General features: G+C 34.9%; 2 protein-coding genes across 3 annotated transcripts; one reads left to right on the top strand and one right to left on the bottom strand.

Moving 5' to 3' along the window:
• Positions 1–1054: 1054 nt before the first annotated feature.
• Positions 1055–8207, bottom strand: LOC100779568 (otolith matrix protein OMM-64). 2 transcript variants are annotated; one of them, XM_014774642.3, is made up of 5 exons: positions 8044–8201; positions 6156–6191; positions 2550–4561; positions 2345–2461; positions 1055–2257 (listed from the first exon to the last, which is right to left on the bottom strand). In XM_014774642.3, the coding sequence occupies exons 3-5, from the start codon at positions 4515–4517 to the stop codon at positions 1469–1471; spliced, it is 2874 nt and encodes a 957-aa protein (XP_014630128.1). In that variant the 5' UTR covers positions 4518–4561; positions 6156–6191; positions 8044–8201; the 3' UTR covers positions 1055–1468. The 2 variants fall into 2 exon arrangements, with proteins under 2 accessions (XP_014630128.1, XP_003523899.1); XM_003523851.5 differs by lacking the exon at positions 6156–6191 and having other exon boundaries at positions 8044–8207.
• A 4684-nt stretch (positions 8208–12891) lies between these two features.
• LOC121174717 (protein MAIN-LIKE 1-like) lies at positions 12892–14978 on the top strand. The gene is made up of 5 exons (XM_041014634.1): positions 12892–12903; positions 13016–13270; positions 13374–14033; positions 14165–14716; positions 14802–14978. Exons 1-5 carry the CDS (start codon positions 12892–12894, stop codon positions 14976–14978), a joined length of 1656 nt encoding a protein of 551 aa, XP_040870568.1.
• The last annotated feature ends 9185 nt before the right edge of the window (positions 14979–24163 follow it).

The raw sequence follows: 24163 nt of genomic DNA, 5'->3' as shown, positions 1-24163 counted from the left end.
AAAAAATATAATATTAAGTTGACTTATTTATTAATATTTTTTTTATGATTTTATTTGATATGTTATTAATTTATTTTAATATTTTATTATTTAAAACATTATATATATTTTTAATATAGTTTAATTTAAATGTTTTTTATTTAAAGTTTAAATAATCTATTAATAAAAATTAAAAAAACATAATTAATACATTAATATAACATGTTTTAAATAATAAAATATTTAAATTAAACTATAAAACAACTCTAGCTTATACAAGTTTAAATAGTTTAATTTTTTTATATATTTTTATTGAGAGATTATTTAAAATTTAAATAAAAAACATTTAAATTAAACTATATTAAAAAATATATATAACATGTTTTAAATAATAAAATATTAAAATAAATTAATAACATATCAAATAAAATCATAAAAAAATATACTAATAAATAAGTCAACTTAACATTATTTATTATATATTTAAATATATATTTTTTTAATTTAAAATAAAAATAAAACCATAAACAATTGTAAATTTAAAACGAAAACCAAAAAACAGGTTCACGACAAAAAAATGTTTTAAGACTAAAGTCATAAAACAAAAAAAAAATCATAAATTACTGAAGCCGTAAATAATTTTACGACTTTAGTTAAAAAAAAATTACGACTTTAAAGTCATAAAAAAAGATTGAACTGAAGTCATAAATAATTTTACGACTTCAGTTAAAATAATAAATAAATAAAAAGTCGTAACAAATGTTATGACTTCTGAGTTAGAAGTTGTAACACGACTTACTCTATTTTAGATAATTTTTTAAAATATACCCCTGATTGAAAAATTAGATAAAATTTTATCTCTATTTGGTAAAAAGCCCTGGTTCAGAGCACGATCCATATGAAAAACTGGCAAAGATTTATTAAAAAGGTTAAACATCAGCTGAATAAAGTAAAGATTTTATCACAATCATCTGAGGGGCCCAATTTAGTTCACAGTTAACTAAGTTATAGACAAATAAAAAATGAAAAAAAATGTGGAGCAGTAACAAGCCCTTCAGTCTACAAGGTAAGACAGTTACAGTAAAACCAGGAGTTATCCAATTGCATGCATGAGTTTGTAAGGGATTTATTTGTTCATGTATGGTTTTCCCAAATTACCAGCCTACAAAATACAACAACACGAGTTGTTTGCACTAACTGAAACGATGGTTGTCTATCTTCCTATCCATTAAAGCAGCATACAGTAACTAACCACAACCGCATATTCAAACCAGTATTCATCAATTGATATCAAACTAGCCTTCTCATCTAAAGTTCCAGAGCTACCAATCATCATATTGACCATATTGAAATCTCACCAGGCAGAAATGATTTTCCAAATCCAGAAGGGCTCAAGTATGTAGGATTTCTCACAGTTTTTTTTTCAGTCACCAGAATTTGAAAGATACTAAGGAACACAAGTCAAGGAATTCAAAAAATGCAAATTAAGTTATTGGCGGTGAAATGAAGGGCCAGCAAAAGAGTAACGAGATGAAACTGGCCCACCTGAAGCTTCCAACTTGTCTCCATGATATTGCCGCCTTCGATGATGATCAGACAAAGCATCAGGAGCCGAATATATTGGGTAACACCTATCTTGAACAGCCTCTCTCTTTGGCAAGTTATCCGTCCCAACAAAAGGTCTTCCCCCAACCAAATAAGAGTTTGGAGAAATTTCTTCCCTACTTAAAGGTGCAAAATATGCATCCATAGGTGAAACACCACGGCGATAGGCATGATAAGGATCCCTACTGCCATCCAAATAAAGAGGATCAGTTCGAAGACTTTCTACATGAGCAGGGGCATTTCTTGGGTAGCCACGGTCCAGGTGATGGGGTTGATAGTCTCCCTCATAAAATTCCAATAAAGGATTAACATGAGAAGTATTAGCTAAATTCCTTCTATCTCTTGGGAGATGAGATGGTGTGTAGCCCTCCATTCGAAACAGATCATGAGGAATTCCCACTCGAAACAGATCATTAGCAATTTCCTCTCGCCAGCCAAATTGATCCCTATCAATAAACCGCACATTATAGCTTTCCCTCTGCAAATGGGACCATGATCCCCTAATACCGTCCAAAGATTCCCTTTCTCGAATTATTACTTTTGGCTGGGAGTGGACAGGGTGCACAGCTGAATGAATCTCCCTTTCCCGAATAATTACTTTTGGTTGGGAATGCACAGGGTGCACAGCTGAATGAATTCCGACTGGTCGGAAAAGTTGAGTGAGCTTCCTAACCTGAAACAGAATATTTTGAATATCATTCATGATAAAGAATTATAGAAACAGACAGACAGGCCACCAGAGGTTACATTTAATTCTTACTTGTCTAACGGTAAGTTCTGTTCTGAACTTGTGCTTTTCATTATAATTATCCTTGATGGCTTTTTTGAAAATGCTCTCGGGTAATGGGAAACAATCAGAAGCAATTTTGAACCGCACCTGAAGGTGTTAGCCATGAGCCATCAGCATATTAATCAACGACAGGATCAGGATAATTTAATTAGACAGGAAAATGAAAGAGACTAACCTGAGCAGGAAATTTGCCACCAAAAGCTTTGGGTTCAAGCTTCATGGCGCCAGAAGATGAAGCCTTGTAAATGCCATACAATAGCTTCAGATCAAAATCATAAAGAAAAAGCTTAAGCCCAGGTTTGATTTGTAAAACATCATCCTTTTTACCAGCTGAAACACCCATGACATGATAGCGGAAACAATCAGGCTTTGTCTTTGCATTGCACAAAAAGATGAAACCACCAATTTTTTCACCCTTCTCGCCTTTTAATTGACTCCTTTCCATGCCACTACTCTTACCTTTGTTTTTTCTACTGCTAGAACCCTTGCTTAACTCCCTATGCTTCTCTTTACTCTCTTGTTTTTGTTCAACCTTATCCAACTGACTAGTCTTATCCTTTTGAGCCTGCTGGCTCTTCTCCCTAGGACTTTTGCCACTAGTGCTCCTGTTTTGACTTTCTTTCACTTTATTTTCAGCCTCCTGACTCTTCCCCTTAGGTAGTTCATCATTAGTTTCCTTCAACTGGCTATTGTCTAAAATTTGCTTCTCATCGGCATTATGACAACTTTCAGCATTGTCTACTTTTTTGGAAGTCTTAATTCTTCTTTTCCCACGAATCTGTTGAGAACCATTGTTCTTCTTAGCCTTAAGTTTACCAGCCTGAGATTTCTTAACAATTATAGATTTTGCCTTCAATGGTTGTGGAGTATTCTTGTCACTCAACTCTAGTTTACTAGATCCATCAGGAGGATCAGTATCCTTCAGCTGGCTAACGTCTGACTCTTCCTTAGGACTTTTCTCACTAATGCTTGTATTTTGGCCTTCTTTCACTTTATTTTCAGCCTCCTCACTCTTCCCCTTAGGTGGTTCATCATTAGTTTCCTTCAGCTCACTGCTGTCTGAAATTTGTTTCTCATCTGCATTATCACAACTTTCAGCATTGCCCACCACTTTTTTTGAAGTCACAATTTTTTTTTTCCCATGAAATTGTGGAGAACCATTGTTTTTCTTGGCCTTAAGTTTAACAGCTTGAGATTTCTTAACAATTTTAGATTTTGCCTTCAATGATTGTGGAGTATTCTTGTCACTCAGCTCTGGTTTACTTGATCCTTCAGGAGGATCAGTATCCTTCTGCTGGTTACCGTCTGACTCTTCATTAGGACTTTTGTCACCAGTGCTCATATTTTGGCTTTCTTTCATTTTATTTTCAGCCTCCTCACTCTTCCCCTTAGGTGGCTCATCATTAGTTTTCTTCAGCTCACTATTGTCTGAAATTTGTTTCTCATCTGCACTGTGACAACTTTCAGCATTGCACACCACTTCTTTTGAACTCAGAATTATTTTCCCACAAATTTGTTTAGAACCATTGTTCTTCTTCGCCTTAAGTTTAACAGCTTGAGATTTCTTAACAATTTTAGATTTTGCCTTCAATGATTGTGGAGTATTCTTGTCACTCAACTCTAGTTTACTAGATCCTTCAGGAGGATCAGTTTCCTTCTTTCCGTCATCTTTTCCAGAAGTAGGATGATCAGAAGTCACTTCAGGAATATTCTCAGTGCTCATCATATCATCTTTTCCTGATGATGGAGGGTTAGAAAACACTTCAGTGGGATTCACAGAGCTCATAAAACTATCTTTTCCTGATGATGGTGAATTGGAAGACACTTCAGGAGGATTCTCAGCACACATCTCACCATCTTTTCCTGATGATGGATGATTCTCAGTGCCCATCATATTGTCTTTTACTGAAGGCGTATGATTAGAAGACACTTTAGTAGGATTTGCAGCATCCACCATACCATCTTTTGCAGATGAAAGAGAATTAGAAGACACTTCTGGAGGATTCTCGGTACCCACCACATCATCTTTTCCTGATGACAGAGGATTCTCAGTGCCCATTGTCTCATCTTTTCCTAATGACAGAGGATTAGAAGACATTTCAGGAGGATTCACAGTGCCCATCTTGTTGTCTTCTTGATCCATATTATATAGGCACTCAGCACGGAGGATTCCAACAGAAAATTTTACTACAACCAGTAAAAATAATAAAGCCAAAATCAATGACTTTAAAATAGGCTGATATTTCAGATGAACCAGAAAAAGCAATAACAGTTAAACTAAGGAGACTGAGAATGAAAAAAAAAAGGAAAGGAAAGAAAGTGTCAACAGTCACGGAACCATTTGGCCTAAAAACTGTGGATAAATATGGGCCTAACATTTAGAAACTCTGCTAATGTGTAAAGCCATTGGAATTGAAGCAAGGAATAAGCGCAAACTTACAACCACTTCTACTAACATTAAAACTGTGATTACATAGAAATTTGAAACTTAGTAATAATGCGAAGTACTGTTTCAAAGCCGCCTTAATTGTAGTCATCCCAAGTCCGCCTAAGTTGCACACTCTTTTGGTCTTAATTGCAGCCTCAAGAGTGGTACTTAGTCCTACATCAACTAGAGATATGGCTTAAATAATAAATAGAGCATATTTAGCTTGGGCAATCCTCACCTTACAAGTCGGTTTTGAGAGGTTGAGTTATGCTCTAAGTCCAAATTCTAAGAGGGACTAAGATAACTTCATGTCAGCTCCAACAATATTTCAAGAAATCACTTCATTCAAAGCTTAACTCAAGCTGAATTCTTTTTCTTTAATGCATACTCATTCTTCATTTTTATCAGTTACTAATCCTAATTATTGGATTTATATACTTTATTTAATAGTGAATAAATGAGATAAAATATTAAAAAAATGATTTATATTATTTTTCATTGAAGGACTATTCATCTATTGCATTTTACATAAATAGAGGAAAATGCATGAAAAAAGTTTATGACAAAACCTCCAAAGCAAGCAATACTGTTGTGCATTGTAGAGGAAGCTGCAAAAGGATGAACTTGGCCAGAAAATGAATGAGTTGGCTGGAAAACAAATGGTTAGGCAAAAATGGTTTGCGCTCAAATAGAAGGGTTTGACTGGAAAATGGATAGGCAGAGGTGTAAACAATGAATAGCAGCACTATCCCCATTGATCTGGCAGCTATTTGCATGACACAAAAATGCAATGCTATCAGTTTCTTGTAGCAGCCAGTGGCCCCAACCACAATGCTATGCTACAGTGATAGCAATGCTATATGCCGTAACTGATAATTGTTGTTTATAAGCAGTAATAAGTAACAACCAATGGTGGAAAGATATTTATTCCAAAATTAAAAAAATATATATATTGCATAATCAGCTCAACAAATTGAACAGCAAAATTAAGTTTGGCCAATTGTGAGATCCAAGAGCAACCCCAAGTAACTGCTACAGAATACAAAGTAGAAATTTTAAAGGCCATATAAGAATGTCATCATTTGCTATAGTTTAACAGAATGTACAGAAAAAGACAATGTTTTACAGAGTTAATTAGGAAAAGAAAGTCATACGAAAAGACAAGAGAAATACAGCAGAGGAAGAAATTATATTCTATTAAACCCTAAAAAGACTACCAGTGGCAGCGAGGCTGCGACATAATAGAATAATAATAAAAAAAACTCCAAATCAAAGGATTAAAGCTTAAAATCATGTCCCTGATATATGAATGCATCCCCCAAAACAACCAAAGATTAACTTCGAGAAACTTACCAGAAGCTTAAAAAGAGAATTCAGTACTGCAACTTCCTCCAGTTAAGCAAAAAAAAATCAAATAAATCAAAACTATTTAAAACTTTTATAGGTTGGATAGTTTCAAGTGTAAGACATGAAAGAAAAATGCTGTTTAAATGAGATTTTAACAATAGAAACCATATCTATATCCTTTTCTATAGTCAACTAAAGAAGTTCAAGGAAATGATTTGTTTCTCCATTTCTTTAATTTAACCAAACAATATTGATGGAAGAATATGTAAAAAGATAACAATAAACACAAACTTAAGCAAACACAGAGAGAGAACCAAAACACATGATAGTACGATACAACAGGACAGCCACACAGCTAAAAGTAAAACAAAATAGCCTAACATGACACACACACACACACAACAAACTATAAGCTTAAAAAAATGCACGTCTAATATAGAAAATTTGAATAGATAAAAAAAACAAGTTATTAAAATACTATATTTATTTTATTTTGAGTGTGATAGAGCCGCTAGTTTGAGCTCTGATATAGGAAAAGATTTAGTATGCTAGACCACAATTTGGAAAGTGTAGAGTGAAACGAATTAGAAGGGTCCTAAGTCAGTTAATTGGAAGAGGTGGTAGGTTGTTAGCATTTGAGGAGATGGGTTACATGAGCATGGGGGGTTATTTGTTTTTGCATGAAAGAGGAAGGATTGTTAGGCCCTTTGGCTAGGCAGAGAAAGTGTTTACTCTGAGGGGCAGGAACTTTTGCTCTGGGAGAGACTGATTCCTTTATTGTATCTGTTCATTGAGCTTGTTTTTGGATTCAATAAAGCCCTCATTTCTGTTCTAATTTCTGGTTTCCTAACAGAGTGTCACGTTATAGTAAAAGCACCATACTAAGAGATGCTATTAAATATAAGTAACATGTCCACATTTATTTATTTCAAAAGAAAACTTGAGCACCATGCTGATTCTCATTCCAATTCCAACCAACACTCTTGTCCTCATAATACATAATTTCCACCATTCAACAGAAGAATAAGGAACCTAAAAGGGAAAGTGCAGAAGTTTAAGAGTTGGGAAACAAAGACTGTAGAGGGTACTTCATAAAACAGGTCTAATTGCAACATAGCTTCATTCCTTAGTATTGGAGGTAACAATCAAAACTCAGATACTGAAGCAGGTTTTCTAACACTTACAAAAATAGTTGAAAGAGGATAGCACAGCTTTCTTACAGAAACTACTAAACAAGCTTCAGGGAGATTCCTTTCTGTGTCTTTTTATTCTCCTTTTGATATTAAGAATTCCCTACCTCCAATCTTATCACTTCTTTCCTTCCTTTCTCTAATAAATTCTCTTTTCTCAAATTAATAATTAAAAAAAGAAAGAAACGGAGAAAGCCAAATGAATCTTTTCACTCGCTCATACTCAATTGTGTAGATTTAATGTTAAAACAAAAAATAGCATTACCAAATTCCGATCACATTAGAATGTTACATATTCCACTGATTGCGTTCCTAAAATCCATGCAAACAACTGTAATCTTATCAAAACATTGAAACAATTTGATTTTTGCGCACGCGATTGAAAACTCAAAATTGAACAACTGTAATCATACCAAGGTGAGTTGCTATTGAGAAATTAAAGTGCAGCATAGAACCATAATCAACTTGATTTTTGCACACGCGATTGAACACTCAAAATTGAGAGGCACACATTCTCACACGACAAAAAATAAATAACAAATAGAGAAATAACAATAACAAAAATAGGCTATGAACAAATGTGTGCCCTAGAAACGATTTAATTCCATGAAATTGAGGTTCGCAAGTTCCTGAAATGCAATTCACCGTTTGAATCATACGACGCAAACACAAGAAGGTGTAATCAAGGTGGAGAGGGAAAGTACCTTAGGGATCTGAGTCAACTCGGTGGCATCGAACGAGTCGAACGGTTGAGAGCGAAGAAATGTGGAGCGAAAGAAGGGGTTTCTTCAATCAAAACGAAACCAAACGAACATAACTCAATCAAGGCCCCCTATATTTATCGATACAAACACAAATTAGAGAGATTGAGACAAAGAATATATGTTTAACAATTATATTATATTATCAATAAACTGTACGGTCAAGGAAAAAAGTTAAGACGAAAATATGGTAGGAAAATTATTTCTATCATATTGCTGGCAAATTAATCATTGTTAATTGTCCATGCGAGTTGAGACGGGATAACCCTTTTTGCTCCTCTTTTTTCTTGGATCTCGACTTTGATGACATCTAAAGTTATTTTTAATATATTTTTATGACAAAAAAATAACTCATATTTAACAGTTATCATTGTCTTCTTGATATTTTAATCTTTCCTTTTCATACTTGCAAGCCATAAATAATAAAAATATCAATTTTTATCACTTAAGCCAAAAATAACTTCTAAATAAATATTTTTAAAGATATTTTCAATATATTTTTTTAAAGATATTTTCAATAAATATTTTTAAAGATTTTTTCAATATAGCAGTTACTGCTCTTTGAAATTTTATGTCTATTGTATAAGATACATGTATCAATTATTTTTTACTATGTTTTTTAGTTTATTTTAATACTACTAAGATTATAATATTATAATTATACTTTAAATATTATATAATAAAAGGTAAGACTATCTAACTAAAATTTTTATTTTATTTTATTTTAATTTTATAATACTTGGAATTATAATTAATTATGTGATAAATCTAACCAAAATTTTAAATTTTCTGAAATTTTATAATAATTAGAATTATAATTAATTATATAATATACGCTTTACCGAAGCAGTTAAAATACTAATCTAGGGGTCTCCATTATTGGTACCCATTGGAAAATCATATCCTTTCATTTATTTTAATGACACATTTTACAGTACAGATCAAATTAGCCCCACAATGTACCTGGTATCCAAACTTGTGCACGGTACAAAGGAGTTTGCCTTACGTACCCTAATCGTGGTCGTGAACATAATATGAGGTAACAATGTGTTGATTTTCACGCTATTAGTAACAAATGAATAATTAATTTTATTAAGTATTTCTTTAATGACAGTCAATTGAAATTTAGGGTCACCAATTATTGTAATTTGGTAAAAAGGTTGAGATTGTTCAATTCTATCATTCCCGAACAATGGTTGAGGGTGATATTGTTTTTGTTTGTTGTCATTGAATTCTTTGTTGTCCCACATGATTTGCCCTTTACGCAAGAACTTCTTCCGTACGATCTTACGGAAGATAGTATGGAACAAGTTCTTTCGTAACATCATCCTAGAGAAGAAATACGATGTTACATGATTCTTTTTTCGTGAATACACCCTCAATCTCCTGTATTTTCCCAATCAACACTACAATACTTGCAATTTAATTCCCAATATTCCCAATATAATATTTATATTATAAAATATAAATATTATATTAAATAGATTTTTTAATTGATTTTAAAATTACATATTTATTAAATTAAATTTTATAATTTGTTTTTAAATTTTTTTAAAGAAAATATTATTATTAAATAAAATTACTTTTGTTTTATTATTTAATTCACGTAACATATTTTTTAGGTAAATATTTTTATTTAAATGTGAATTATGTAATATAATTATTTTTAATTTAATTATATTACTAAATATAATTAGTTTGTTTATGTCATTAGATTTAATTAAAAATAAGAAGACTTTTTGTTCAACAAGTTATTTACAGAAGAACATTATATTGCATTATCAATAAAATACATAGACAATTACACTTGGCTAAGAAAAAACTTAAGATGGACATATGTTAGGACAATTGTTTATGTTATTTTGTATATTATTTTTATGATTAATCGTTGTAATTTATACATAAGCAAATCATCCATATTGAATTGTAAAAGAGTCTATATGGATCCATTCACAGACGAGTGTTCATTTACCGAATAATGCATTCGAAGCCTAAAATTTGACCAATGTGAACAAGTTCATTCAAATGCAGGTACCTTGATATAATAATGTTTCAAACAATAAATATTTTATTTATTTATATATTTGAATATTGGCAAAAATTAAAATAAATAAATAGGAAATAAAATAAAAAAGGCCAAAAATAACTTAAGTGCATAAATAATATAAAACTATTATATTAAATTGTTAACATATTATTATATTAATTATGATTTTTAATATTTATTTTATGTTAAATTGACAACAAAATTATTGACAACAAGTTTACCAGATTTATGAATTTACAATCCATAATGTGTGAGTCCAATATGAGTTGTGGTAGGTCCAATACGAGTTGGCAATTGGTATGACCTTAATTAGAGTGCTGCTAGGTGCACCCAGCATTATTGCGGGTGCACCCAGCAATTAAGAGGAAAAGACAATTGTACCCCTGGGCTAATTAATTTTAAAAAAACGGTTCATTTCTGCCATTTCTTCTTCTTCGCGATTTCTGCTGCTTCTTCCTCTTCCTCACCATTCCTCTTCTTCCTCGCCATTGTTGCTTCTTCGTGACCTTCATTGGTGACCTTCGCATCCTTCTTCGAATCCTTCTTCGAATCCTTCTTCTTCCTCTCGAAAAAGCTTGGCTGCGTCTTCTTCGTGACCTTCATTGGTCTTCTTCGTGCTTCATTCATCTTCTATGGGTGTTGACGGTGGTGTTGCTGCGTCCTCGCGTCGGCATTGTCGAGGTAAGTTCCTCTTCGTCTTCGTCTCCGCCATGGGTGTTGACAGGGAACCTTCTGGGAAGTTGCTGGGCTGTTTACGATCACCTGATCCGTATCCGGAAGAGGCTTACGGATCAGGTGATCCATAAACTGTTTTTTAGTATTTACGGATCACCTGATCCGTAAGCCTCTTCCGGATCAACTTGATCCGGAAAAGGCTTACGGATCAGGTGATCCGTAAATACTAAAAAACAACTTACGGATCACTTGATCCGTAAAAGTACCAGTTTCATTTTAATTACTGTTTAAATGAACTTGAATTATTTTGTTTTTGGTTGTTTCAATATTGTTGAACTTTTTGGTAGACATACATATTAGTTAGGATGCTCCCCCTTATATGATGAATAAAATAAAACACACATGAGTGGTTACATTTATGGGTCTATTTAGATAAACTTTTCTATATATATAGATATATCCTCTTTTAGTTAGGGAATTATCCAAATAGTATATATTGATTAACATTTTTTTTATCAGCAAAATAGGATATATATATATATATATATATATATATATATATATATATATATATATATATTAATAAAAGAGTACCAGAGGTACTATAATTACAACGTGTTAGAAAAATCCTAGTGGATCCTCATGTGATGCTACTTTCGGACTGATGTGATCCACCCTACAAAAAAAAATACATCATCAATACCCATTGGCGTTGAATAATTAGCATGAATTACTTCATTTAAAAAATTCCAAGAGATAGGTAGTGCTTGTATGAAATTATCCAAATATTCCAAACCAAATATTGCTAGTAAAACTAGTCTCATTATTACAAAGATAAAAATCACAACTAGAGTAAGCACAGGCACGAAGATGCCACCCCCACCAACACCTTCCACAGTCCTAAATGCTGATTCCTAGGAATCCTAGGAATCCAATCATATACTTTTGGTAAGTGTTATACTCTTAGGTAGCATTTGGTAAACATATTAGAACAAAAGTTACAAAATGGAACATAACCAATGGTGAATTATAAAAATATAACAAAACACAATATTGTGTTGAGAAATGGTATATTTTGATTCTATTTCGTTTATCCACACACATCAAACACTATCTTAGCATTAATTCCTAATTTTTGTTTATCCACACACATCAAACACATCAATCCTGGTTTGATTCTATTTTATTTATCCACACACATCATTCCTTCATGAATCATTATCCGGTGGTCACACTACTAACTTCAATTTCAACATTCACAACATATTTAGGACTAGCATTATTTGCTTTTTATAGAACTGGTCAACAAAAACATATTGGTCAATGTGGATTATTTCTAGATAGAATGCTATAAGGACAATCAATTAGTGTATATAGAAAACATTTAGAGATAAAGTTTTATGAGGGTTAGGAGAACAATTAATCCAAATCCTATAATGATTGCAACTTTTACTAGCTGTTCTTATTTCTATATATTAATATATATTGTTCTTAGATGGAATTGTCACAAGCAGTATAACAAGGAATGGTCCTAGTTGTGATAGCCAACAAGGGAGGGAATTGACATTGATATCATAATGAAGTGAACATGTTATGGCAATTGAATTAGTTTAAAGTAGTGGGTTACTTCTATTAGAGTCATCCAAATTTGTACATTTTAGTAAGAATTTAAGTCTTCTTCTGCACTTGTTCAAGTTAGCTATTTTATTTCTTCACTCAATCCTCTAATGGGTTCTATTCTAGCTTTGGTCAATCATAAAAATAGAACAAAACACATCAAACACTATCTTAGCATTAATTCCTAATAGAACAAAACACATCAATCATAAAAATAGCTTTGGTCAATCATAAAACAACACCTTGCTGAATCAAGGTCAATACCACTAAGCATTTGAGATGCTGTTGACCATTGTTTATGCTTAGTTTGATTTTCCACACAAATTTGAGATGTTGTTGACCAAAAACGCAAATTTGTTGACCATTATTTGTCAGATTCATAAAGCTCAGCAAGTTAGAGTAATTGAATTGAGTTAACCAAATGCTTGAAATTTGAGAAAATGAAATGAGTGATGGATTTTGCGGTACTCATTTGCAGATCATGGTTAGGACCAGAGGATTAGGTCGTGCCTTAGGTCAGGTCACTCGCAGAGGTGTGGGCAGAGGAGATCATGATGATCCGATGATGCTCCACAGTGTCGACGACCTACTACATCCGCACGAAGGCAGCGAGTCGCTGTGACTGCGGATCACGTCGATGAGCTAGTCATCGCTGACCCAGATGTTCAGGATGACCCAATGGAGGCACCAACTGTTGTGGAGGACATTCCTGCGGACGCAGGCGCAGAGGCGGCTGAGGATCAGCCTCAGGGATTTTCGGGTGGTCCGAGCGACCTATCTGTGCTGACAGCGTATGCAGATCACGTTGCTTGCAGCATATGGACGGGAGAGGTATTTATACTATTTATTTTTAGTTACTTGTAAATTATACTATTAGTTTTCCTTTAAATGATAATTTTAACGAATTTTGCGTTCCTTTTATACTTCAATTCAGGAGCGTCCTGAATTGAAGTTATCCTTGCATGGGAGGAAGGTCCATAGTTTAGGCAGGCTTGTCACTGCCATTGAGGGACTTATCGCTGGTACAAGACTAAGTCCTCTGATCGCGTGTTCGGTAGACACCGGCGATCGGGGACTTTTGTCCGCGTTTGTGGAGCGGTGGCACCGGGAGACGTCTAGTTTCCATCTCCCGGTGGGTGAGCTCACAATCACATTGGACGACGTCTCCTCTCTTCTCCATCTTCCCGTTATAGGCGACTTTCACGCATTTGAGCCCTTGCACGTGGATGATGCGGTTCAGATGCTGGTGGACTTGCTGATGGTGTCTCCAGAGTCTGCTAGGGCTGAGACAGTCCAGTGTCGCGGACCGTACGTACGTCTGCAATGGGTACGTGATATATATCAGCGTCGATGCCAGACAGGTCATTGGACAGCTGCGGCTCGTGCATATCTTCTTCACCTACTGGGTTGCACTCTGTTTGCTAACAAGAGTGCAACCAATGTCCATGTTGTCTACTTGGAGGCCCTTCGGGACCTCAGTATGATAGATAGGTACGTTTGGGGAGTGGCTGCTTTGGTTCATATGTACGACCAGTTGAACGATGCATCCATGAGCCACAGTCGACAACTTGGCGGTTACATCACACTGCTGCAGGTAACAAATATGTTTTTCATTCATTCAGGCTAAACAATGTTCAACTTTAAATTTTCTTACACTTTCATTATTAATGTTTATAATTTGAATGTTACATCTGTAGTGCTGGATTTACGAGCACTTTCCCTCAGTTGCGGAGTCCACCGCTGATCAGGACTACGACGAAGAAGACCGTGAAGAGCATACGCACGCCATCGTATAGGGAGCGCCTGGACCGACTCCGGATTCCGGATGTCTGTTGGATCCCGTATGGGGAGCATCGGGAGGTCCGGGACTTCCACGTCAGATCATGCTACTCCGGTCTCTTGCGCTGGGGGCCTGTTGCTGTGTATTACCGACCGGAGAGGGTCGTGCGACAGTTTGGTTACAGGCAGACCATTCCTGTTCCTCCTGTCGATTCATGGGTCTCGTATGATGATATACACGATAGGTGGATGCACTACGAGGATCATATTGTACCTGTAGGTGAGGTGTGCGTGGTGCCAGGGGCATGTTCCAGTGACTACATCGACTGGTTCTTCCGCATCTCCCATCCTTTCATGACACCAGGCCACGCAGTAAATCCTCTGCCTCATGGTCACGCCCCGCAGCCCCGAGTCGTCCCTCAGGCCCTGCAGACGGATATCCCTCGCGTGCCGGATCCAGGAGCATCGTCGACATCTACGGAGGAGCCCAGACATGCAGTGATAAGTAATACTAATAATTTACATCATTTACCTCAATATTTGCATAATAATTTGTGTAATTAGTTTGTTTTGTATGTAACAGGAAGTTTGTGATGACATTGCTGAGCGGTTGGAGCGCCATCTGAGTCTAGGGGTGGTCACGCATGGCTCATCGACACATGAGGTGATCGAAGAATGCCTCAGATTGGCCAGGAGTGTCTCACAGGACCATCTAGTATACGTTAGGTGTAGACGCAAGTGGCGCACTGATCAGACTTAGTTTATATACATATTTTACATTGATATTCCTTGTGTAGACAGATATTGTACATGAACTCATTTCATGAGTATTGTTGGTTTTATTTATTTTCATTACTAATGTTAGTTTTATTTATTTTCATTGATTGTGTATTCCATTTATGTCTATATACACGCGTGTTATAACTTTAAATATAATTGAAATAAAGAAGTTGAAAAGGGTGTAAAAAAAAAATAATTAACCAAAAAATGGACATCACTCGTTATCTAAGATCGTATATAACGTACTAATATTTTTAAATTCTCTTATAATTACAATTTTTTCACTTATACTAATGATCATGTAAACAAATGTATTGTAAAGTAGTTAGTATTTTAATTTTTTATATAATACTAATTATTTTTTTATATTCTTTATAATATTAATAATGATATGATTAATTCTTTATAATATTATCTTTTATGTATTTATTGATTTTTATTAATATGTACAAAATAACCTTAAACAATAATTATAATGGGACTGAGTAAGTATTTTAATATTATCTTCTAAACAAATTTATTCTAAAAAAATATATTAAAAAATTAATTATTTATAATAAATCAATATTTATAAATATATTATATTTAATAAAATAAAAATAGATTTAATTATATTATAAATAAATATGTTGTATTTAAAAGTATATTATAATTTTTTTTCCTCTTATGGATTAACTTGATCCGGAAGAGACTTACGGATCAAGCTGATTCGGAAGTGGAAAACTAAGTAAGGGTAATTTTGGCATTTTTCAAGAATGCTGGGTGCACCAGCAATAATGCTGGGTGCACCTAGCAACACTCCCTTAATTAATGGCCTTTGCTAACATAAAGTTTTTGGCCCATTATGCTGAATTTCAAAGATGGACACAAAGGTTGACTTCTCCCAACTACATTTGCTTCATCCACAAGAGGTGGGGGTGGGGATAAAAACCCCATATTTTGCTGAAGGGCAAAACTTGAGTTGGTAAACAAAATGCTATATGCACTCTATTAGCCCGTAAATATTATTGAAGCATCCAAATTCTAAATTTACAAGTGAGAGATCAAAATATGAAAATTCACCCAAATAATTCAGGTTAGCAACTAATCCTGGTGTATACCTGACATTCTCCAATGTTTATGCTTCCTTTCAACTCCAGTATGCGAGGAGTTATTGGCTTGGGTTTGATTTCTGGTGGCGGAGCAAATATGTCATGCCCGCTAAGCTCATTGCACTTTGCATCAGAGAGTTGCTTTTTCAATATACAGTCTTCACTTTGCAAAGTTCCACTTAGGTCACGTTGCTTGGCCAACTCTAGCAAGGAAGTGGGCTTTTTTGGAGAAACATTCTCCTCCTCACCAAATGAGATATGGATGATTCCACAAATTGCTTGCTTCATTTCATCAGTGAACAATAAAAATCAAAGTTAGCTGAAATCCACTGTAAATCTATTATCAATCAAATATGTAAAATCATCTTAGTTCTTCTATAAATACCTGATACATACGTACTCCAGTCTTATTCCATCCTCCTTATGATTCATATCCCTTCTTGATTAAAATTCTTTAGTTATTGGTGTCTTTGTCAATTGTCATTAGTATCTATTCCTGATCTATAGAATTATTAGATTCTAAAAGCCATCAAGGTTTATGCATCTCATAAAGCAGCTATAATTCTCCCACCACTTTCATTTTGTGTCGGTCACTTTATACTTTATTCCTAAACACCAAAACATACCAATAGGTACCATACTATACCCCATAAATTTTAAAAATAATTAAAAAAAAGGAGAGGGATGGTACCAGTCAATTGTACCAACCAAATATTCGTTATAAGTAAATGTGTAAGACAGGATGTCTGCCAATCAGGACATGGTGATTATAGCATGGGATTTAGCAATGAAATTAACATAATAATATGTTCCACCCTTTTAGTAACCTAAAAGTGTCCACTTGATTAGGATATAGTAGTAGCAGTATTATATATTCTTAATAATAAACATGGAGAAAACATTTAGCAGTCTTTGAATATTTATGTCACGAGCTTGTTCAGATATTGTCTTTTATGGTTTTAACTATAACACATTGTGTAGATCTGTTTAGGCCTCAATTTTTTACTACACTACTTTAATTGATAATTTCAAATGTAGGCTAAAAGACCAAAACAATTGCTAGCTAGGAAAATTCTACACTGTCGTCATTCTCTGGGTTACCCAATACATAGTTAACAGAATTGCATAATAAAGTAACTAATTGAACTATCAGAACCTTTCACAGAGCTTTGCAATGAGCAGCATACAGAACATCATGTGTAAATGTAAACTCCGTCTTCTAATGCTTCATCTTCTCCATTGGCTACAAATATTCCACTACCAGTTATCTCCTTCGCCTTATAATTCGAACAAGGCTTTTTGGAAATTCCACACTAGATAATTTCAGATGCCACAAAATATATAAACAGAGCAAAATTGATCTAGTATTCATAATATGATTCAATAGTTAACCTTCTATTCATTTCACAGAAATCTAGAATCACATGATAAGGTAGGAACAACAAACTGAAAAATACATATAACAAAAGGAAACCAATATTTTCTCTTTTATATCCTTCTTTACACGCTCTAGGTCTGGGGAGAAAGGGAAAGGGACACAAAAGATACATGAATAACTAGTGTTTCTTCATTCATATCAATGGCACAAACAACCACATGAAGAAAAAAAACTAACATAAAAACAAAAACATAAGCCTAAGGAGAGATTCAGCCTTTTTAAAGTAAGCTTCAATCGATTACGGCATACCCTTCTCGAGGTTATTGACCTCATAGGAGGAAAAAGTGAATGAAAGTTGTGGATCTGCCCCCGTAGCTCCACCAACCAGGGCTTTCTTTCATCCTCTGCTTCAATCGCTAAATCGCGACCTCTGTTGGGGTGAGGTAAAGCGAAAAGGGAGGGTGATGAAGACAATGAGGCTGAAGCTTACACCAGAGGGCTCTGCTAGGGTATGCGAGGGTAAGCTTCAATCGCGAAAGGGGAAAGCTCACACAAAACTCGAGGGCTCCTAAGCTTCAATCACGAAATGGGGAAAGCTGACACAAAACTCGAGGGCTCCTGTTACAACCGGTAGCCCTAAACACATCTCCACCATTTGATTTTCTCATTTTAAAAATGGACAGCAGCGATTTCCTCTTTTTTTTTCTAGCAACTAGCGTTGGGTGCGAAAGTAGTTTCACTTTCGCACCCTAGTCGTCGTCTTTCTTGGATAAATAATCTCTTTTTTGATTTTCCAATAGTGATTTTAGATAGAGAATTTTAACTGAGATAAGTAATTTACTAGAAAAGTTAAATTTCTTTAATCTAAAATTTATTGTTTGGATGTTTTTTACGAATAATTTAAATTTTTGGAATTTTAAAACAGAATTTTAAATAACTAAAAATGTGAAATTTTAATTTTATTCTAAAAGGTGAGAAATTAAAATTCTCTTCTCATAGAAGAACTTTCTAAAATATTCTCGTGTTTCCTTTATAACCTTCATCATCTCTTCCAACTAACAGTTCCCCAGTTCCTCGAAATCTCATTCTTGAACTCGCGACTCATTTTCTTTCACCCTTACCATTTTATTTTATTTTATCTAAACACAAAATTTTGAAAATAAAAGAATTTCAATTGAAGTATTTGAAATTCTTAGAATTTAAAATTCCTCAAAATTTTAAATTCTCTCATCCAAACACATTCTTAGAGGTGTAATTTGCAGATAAATGCGTACATGAAAGATGAAAATACAAACGTTAACTTCTCTCACCTTTAATAAAATAACCTGTGGCACAAAGGACGAATTTGTCACATATAATTTTGGAAGAGTTACATCACACTTGTTTCCGTTCATGATTCTCTATTTCAAAACCTGGTGGCTGTAGTATGTACACCTCTTCTTCTAGGTATCCATTTAAGAAGGCTGATTTGACATCCATTTGATACATGGACCAACCTTTGTTACTAGCAGACATGAGTCGCAATCTTGGACAAGACTCTTTTCAGCAAGCACATGCACCTTTGTATGAGAAAATAGAAAGTGATTTGCGGAAGCCATTGTATGAGGGATGCACAAGTTTTACAAGGTTGTCAGCGGTGTTAGGTTTGGTCAACTTGAAGGCAAAATTTGGGTGGAGTGATAAAAGTTTCACTGCATTGCTTGAGTTATTGAAGAATATGCTTGCTAAAAACAACACATTGCCGAAGAATCACTACGAGGCGAAGAAGATTTTATGTCCTGTGGGAATGGAGTACAAAAAAATCCATGCATGCACTAATGATTGCATATTGTATAGAAATCAGTTTGCAGAACTGCGCAAGTGCCCCACATATGGGGTATTAAGGTACAAAGTCAAGGGTGATGAATGCATTGATGATGCGACCACAAACAGTATTCTTCCAGCTAAGGTGTGTTGCTATCTTCCAATAATACCAAGGTTTAAACGATTGTTTGCTAATGAAAATGATGCAAAAAACCTTACATGGCATGCAAATGGTAGAAAAAGTGATGGATTGCTCTGACATCCGGCTGATTCTCCGCAATGGAAGACAATTGATCATTTGTATCCATATTTTGGGGAGGAACCAAGAAACCTAAGGCTTGGTCTTACTTCAAACGGAATGAATCCTTTTGGTAACTTAAGCACAAACCATAGTTCATGGCTTGTTTTGTTGATGATTTACAACCTCCCGCCTTGGTTGTGCATCAAGCGAAAATACATTATGCTTTGTATGGTGATAGCGGGTCCAAGGTAGCCTGGCAATGATATCAATGCGTATCTTAGTTCGTTGATTGAAGACTTAAGAAAATTGTGGGAAGACAGGGTTGATGTGTGGGGTGCCAATCTACAGCAGGCCTTCAGGTTACGTTCAATGGTGTTTTGTACTATTAATGACTTTCCAGCGTATGGAAATTTAAGTGGATATAGTGTCAAAGGACATTATGCATGCCCTATATATGAGAGAAACACCAGCTTCATCCAACTAAAACATGGAAAGAAGACAACATATAGTAGGCACCGAAGATTTCTGAAACCTTATCACTCGTATTGGCGATTGAAGAAAGCTTTTAATGGAAGTCAAGAGAATGAAAGTGTGCCGCAACCATTACCTGGAAAAAAAGTTTATGATCTGGTGAAGGACATCATAACTATCTTTGGGAAGGCCCAAAAGAAGACATCATCTGAGACGAACATATGGAAGAAAAGGTCAATATTCTTTGATCTTCCATACTGGTCCGATCTACATGTGTGTCACTGTCTAGACGTAATGCATGTGGAGAAAAATGTCTGTGATAGTTTAATTGATACCATTCTTAACATTAAAGGAAAGACAAATGATGGTTTGAAATGTCATCAAGACCTGGTTGTCATGGAAATACAAGAGCAGTTGCATCCGATATCACAAGGTCGGCGAACGTATCTGCCCCCAGCATGCCACACAATGTCAACAACATAGAAGAAAAGTTTTTGTCAATGTCTACGGAGTGTAAATGTCCCACAAGGATACTCTTCAAATATCAAAAGCCTTGTAGCCCTCAATAATCTGAAGTTGGTTGGCTTGAAGTCTCATGATTGTCACGTGTTAATGTCACAACTATTGGCTGTAGCGATTCGGGGTATCCTGCCTGACAAAGTTAGGGTTGCCATAACTCATTTGTGCTTTCTTTTTAATGCTATATGTAGCAAAGTCATTGACCCTTGACAATTAGATGATTTGGAGAATGAGGTTGTCATTGTCCTTTTTCAATTGGAGATGTATTTTCCTCCATCATTTTTTGACATAATGGTTCATTTAATTGTTCATCTCGTCGGGGAGATCCGGTTATGTGGTCGTATTTTTTTACGGTGGATGTATCCAGTTGAGTGGTACATGAAGGTACTAAAGGGTTACACCAAGAATCAATACTGACCAGAAGCTTCTATTGTTGAAAGGTATGTTGCTGAAGAGCTATTGAGTTTTGTACCCAGTACATTGATAGCCTTGAATATGTTGGGCTTTCAAAAAGTCGTCATGATCGGACAGGGGGAAGTAAGGGTACACGAGGATACAATGTTGTAACAATGACTCAATAGGATGTCTCACAAGTGCAGTTGTACATCTTGAATACTACACAAGAGGTTCTTCCTTACGTACGTACTCACAAAGAATAGTTGACAGCTATTCACCCAAAATTGAACATGATCAAAGAATTGCAAAAGCATAATAGAACTTTCATAAACTGGTTTAAAGAAATAATCTTTACTGATGAGAGTGCTTCCAAAACATGAAGACTGTTGGTTGTTGGCCCAAATCTTAATGTCCCCACTTGGAAGGGATATGATATCAACAATTATTCATTTTATACAAAGTCACAAGATGATAAAAGTAGTGTGCAGAATAGTGGGGTGAGTGTTGAGGCTCATTTTGAACACTTTTGTAGTGCATCAGATAACAACCCGATTCAAGCCTCAATGCCTTACTTTGGAGTCATTGAAGAAACCCAAGAGCTTGATTATATTCAATTCAGGGTGCTTGTTTTCAAATGTAATTGGGTTAATGGAACTAGTGGTGTGCATCGAGATCAATTGGGATTTACTTTAGTAGACCTTAATAAGGTGGGTTACAAGGACGAACCTTTCATTATGGTAGAACAAGCCAGACAGGTATTTTACGTCCAAGATCCGTGTAATTCAACATTGTCAATGGTTTTACAAGGAAGACCAATTGGTATTAGTGACCATAATGATGATTCAACACTTGACATTTGTGAGATGTCTGCTTTTTCCACAAAAATGCCTTCTACAATTGAAGAAAACGAGGTCGATGACATACATGTAAATTGTAATAATCATGATGAAGGTCTATGGGAGAACATTCCCACGTAATTGTGTTTTGTCAAAGTAATGTTTATCATATCACGTTATTTGTAACCAATTTCTTTTATGTGCATTTTTACAATTTGTTACGTTTATGCTATTTGTAATTTATGTACATTAACGAATTTGTTTTATTTGCACAAGGTCATGGGAACACTGCCAAGGTCCCCTTCATATTTAGATTGGCATTCAGAGTTGATGTCGAGGAAGAGTAGACAATCAACACGACTAAGAAGGTTGACTTTAAGAACCTTGCATCATCCTAGACCGGTAGTTCACGTCGACCTTGCAACCGGGAGAGGATCAGGCCTACAAAAATAGAAGTTCCACAACTATTTAGGGGTTGTAGCCCGAGAAAAGATTCCTATTGTACATGAAAATTGAAAACATGTTCCTGAATCTCTAAAGGACCTAGTATGGGATGACATTTTGGTAAGTCTACTTAACAAGGAGGTGTATTTAATCTTTTTCTGTTAAACACTCGTTAATGTTGACATGTAGTAAATGTTACACTACAATATGTTTTGCAGGCCAAATTTGATATCCCAGAAGCCCCAAATGCCTAGAAGAAGGTAATGTCCATGGTGGCCAGTAGATGGAGGCAATTTAAGTCGACACTGACCACTAAATTTGTGTATGCTGACACTGAGGGTCAAGATAAATAAAATCTTTCTGTAAAATATGGTCTAGATCAACAAACTTGGGAGGAATTTGCTGCAAGCTGCAAGACCACAAACTGGTAGGTTAGATGTCCGTGTGTTTTACTTTAAATTTGAATTTAAATATATGCAAATGATTTGAATTAACTAGATGGAAATATTATATTGGGTATCACAGAAAATTAGGAAAAAGGCACATGAAATTCAAAAATACAATGACGGTCCCCACATACTGTCTTGTGGGGGTTATGATTTGCTTGAAAAAAATCTATTAGACGAGAAAAGGAAGAAAAGACAACAGGAGACAATGCTGACTGAGAATACACCATTGATTAAGGACCCTCCATCTCCCATTGAAAGACATGTGAAATGGAAGTTAGCCCGCACTAAGCGATATGGGCAGATGACATCTCAGGCGGCATAAGAAATATCTGATAGAATTGTGAGTTCATGCTCAACATATAATTTCATAAATTTTTTATTGTTAAATAATTTTTTTTTCATTTGTTGTTTGTGTATGTCGTGCTTGGTATAAGACTATTTACAAGAACAAAAAACGCAAGGTACCTTTGTTCCCCATGGTCGTGATGACATACTTAGTATTGCTATTGGGCGACCGGAGCACCCAGGTCGTGTTCATGCAGTGGGGTTGGTATGACAATCAGTCATTACTATGGAAGGCATCACATGGCTCCAACAATTCCTTGTTGGATCAAGTGGCCTCTAAATAATTAAGAAGAAGGGGTTGAATTAATTATTAATGTGTCTTGACTAATTAAAAAATTATCCTTCTTAAAATTACTAGAATCAATTAGGCTTTACTACTAAGTTATGAGGAAGTAAAGAACAAAAACAATAACTTAGACAAAAGTAAAGCGGAAATAAAAGAACACAACGAAAAAGTAAAGAGTGTAGGGAAGAAGAAGACAAACACAAGATTTATACTGGTTCGGCCATAATCCGTTCCTACGTCCAGTCCCCAAGCAACCAATGGTTCTTGAGATTTCTTTCAACCTTGTAAAATCTTTTACAAGCCAAAGATCCATAAGGGATGTACCCTCCCTTGTTCTCTTTGAACAACCAAGTGGATGTACCCTCCACTTGAACTGATCCACAAGAGATGTACCCTCTCTTGTTCTCAGTACAACAACCCAAGTAGATGTACCTTCTACTTGTACCACAAAGGATGTATCCTCCAATGTGTTAGGACAAAGAATTCTCAGGCGGTTAGTCCTTTGAATCTTTGTAAGGGGAAGAAAAAGATATCTCAGGCGGTTAGTCCTTTGAAATCTTTTGTTTAAGGGGAAGGGAAGAATCAAAAGAATTCTCAGGTGATTAGTCCTTTGAATTCTCTTGGAAAGAGAGAAGGGAGACACAAAAGAATTCAGGCAGTTAGTCCTTCTATTCTTTTGGCAAAGGGAGAAGTGGATGAAGAAGAAGAGTAGCACAAGTTTTTGATCAATGAACTTTTCATGAAAGAGAAAGTATTGAACAAAAACTTTTAGAAAGATGAAGAGAAATGAATCAGAAAGTTCTGTAAAAAAAATAGTTATTAAAATTCATGCCATGGTTACATATTTATAGTCATTTAATGACTCAAGTTAAAGTTTGTAAGTCTTGGCAATTTCTTTAAAACTAA

Source organism: Glycine max, chromosome 4 (assembly GCF_000004515.6).
Source record: "Glycine max cultivar Williams 82 chromosome 4, Glycine_max_v4.0, whole genome shotgun sequence".
Lineage (NCBI taxonomy): Eukaryota > Viridiplantae > Streptophyta > Magnoliopsida > Fabales > Fabaceae > Glycine > Glycine max.
This window is presented reverse-complemented; position numbering and strand designations above follow the sequence as displayed.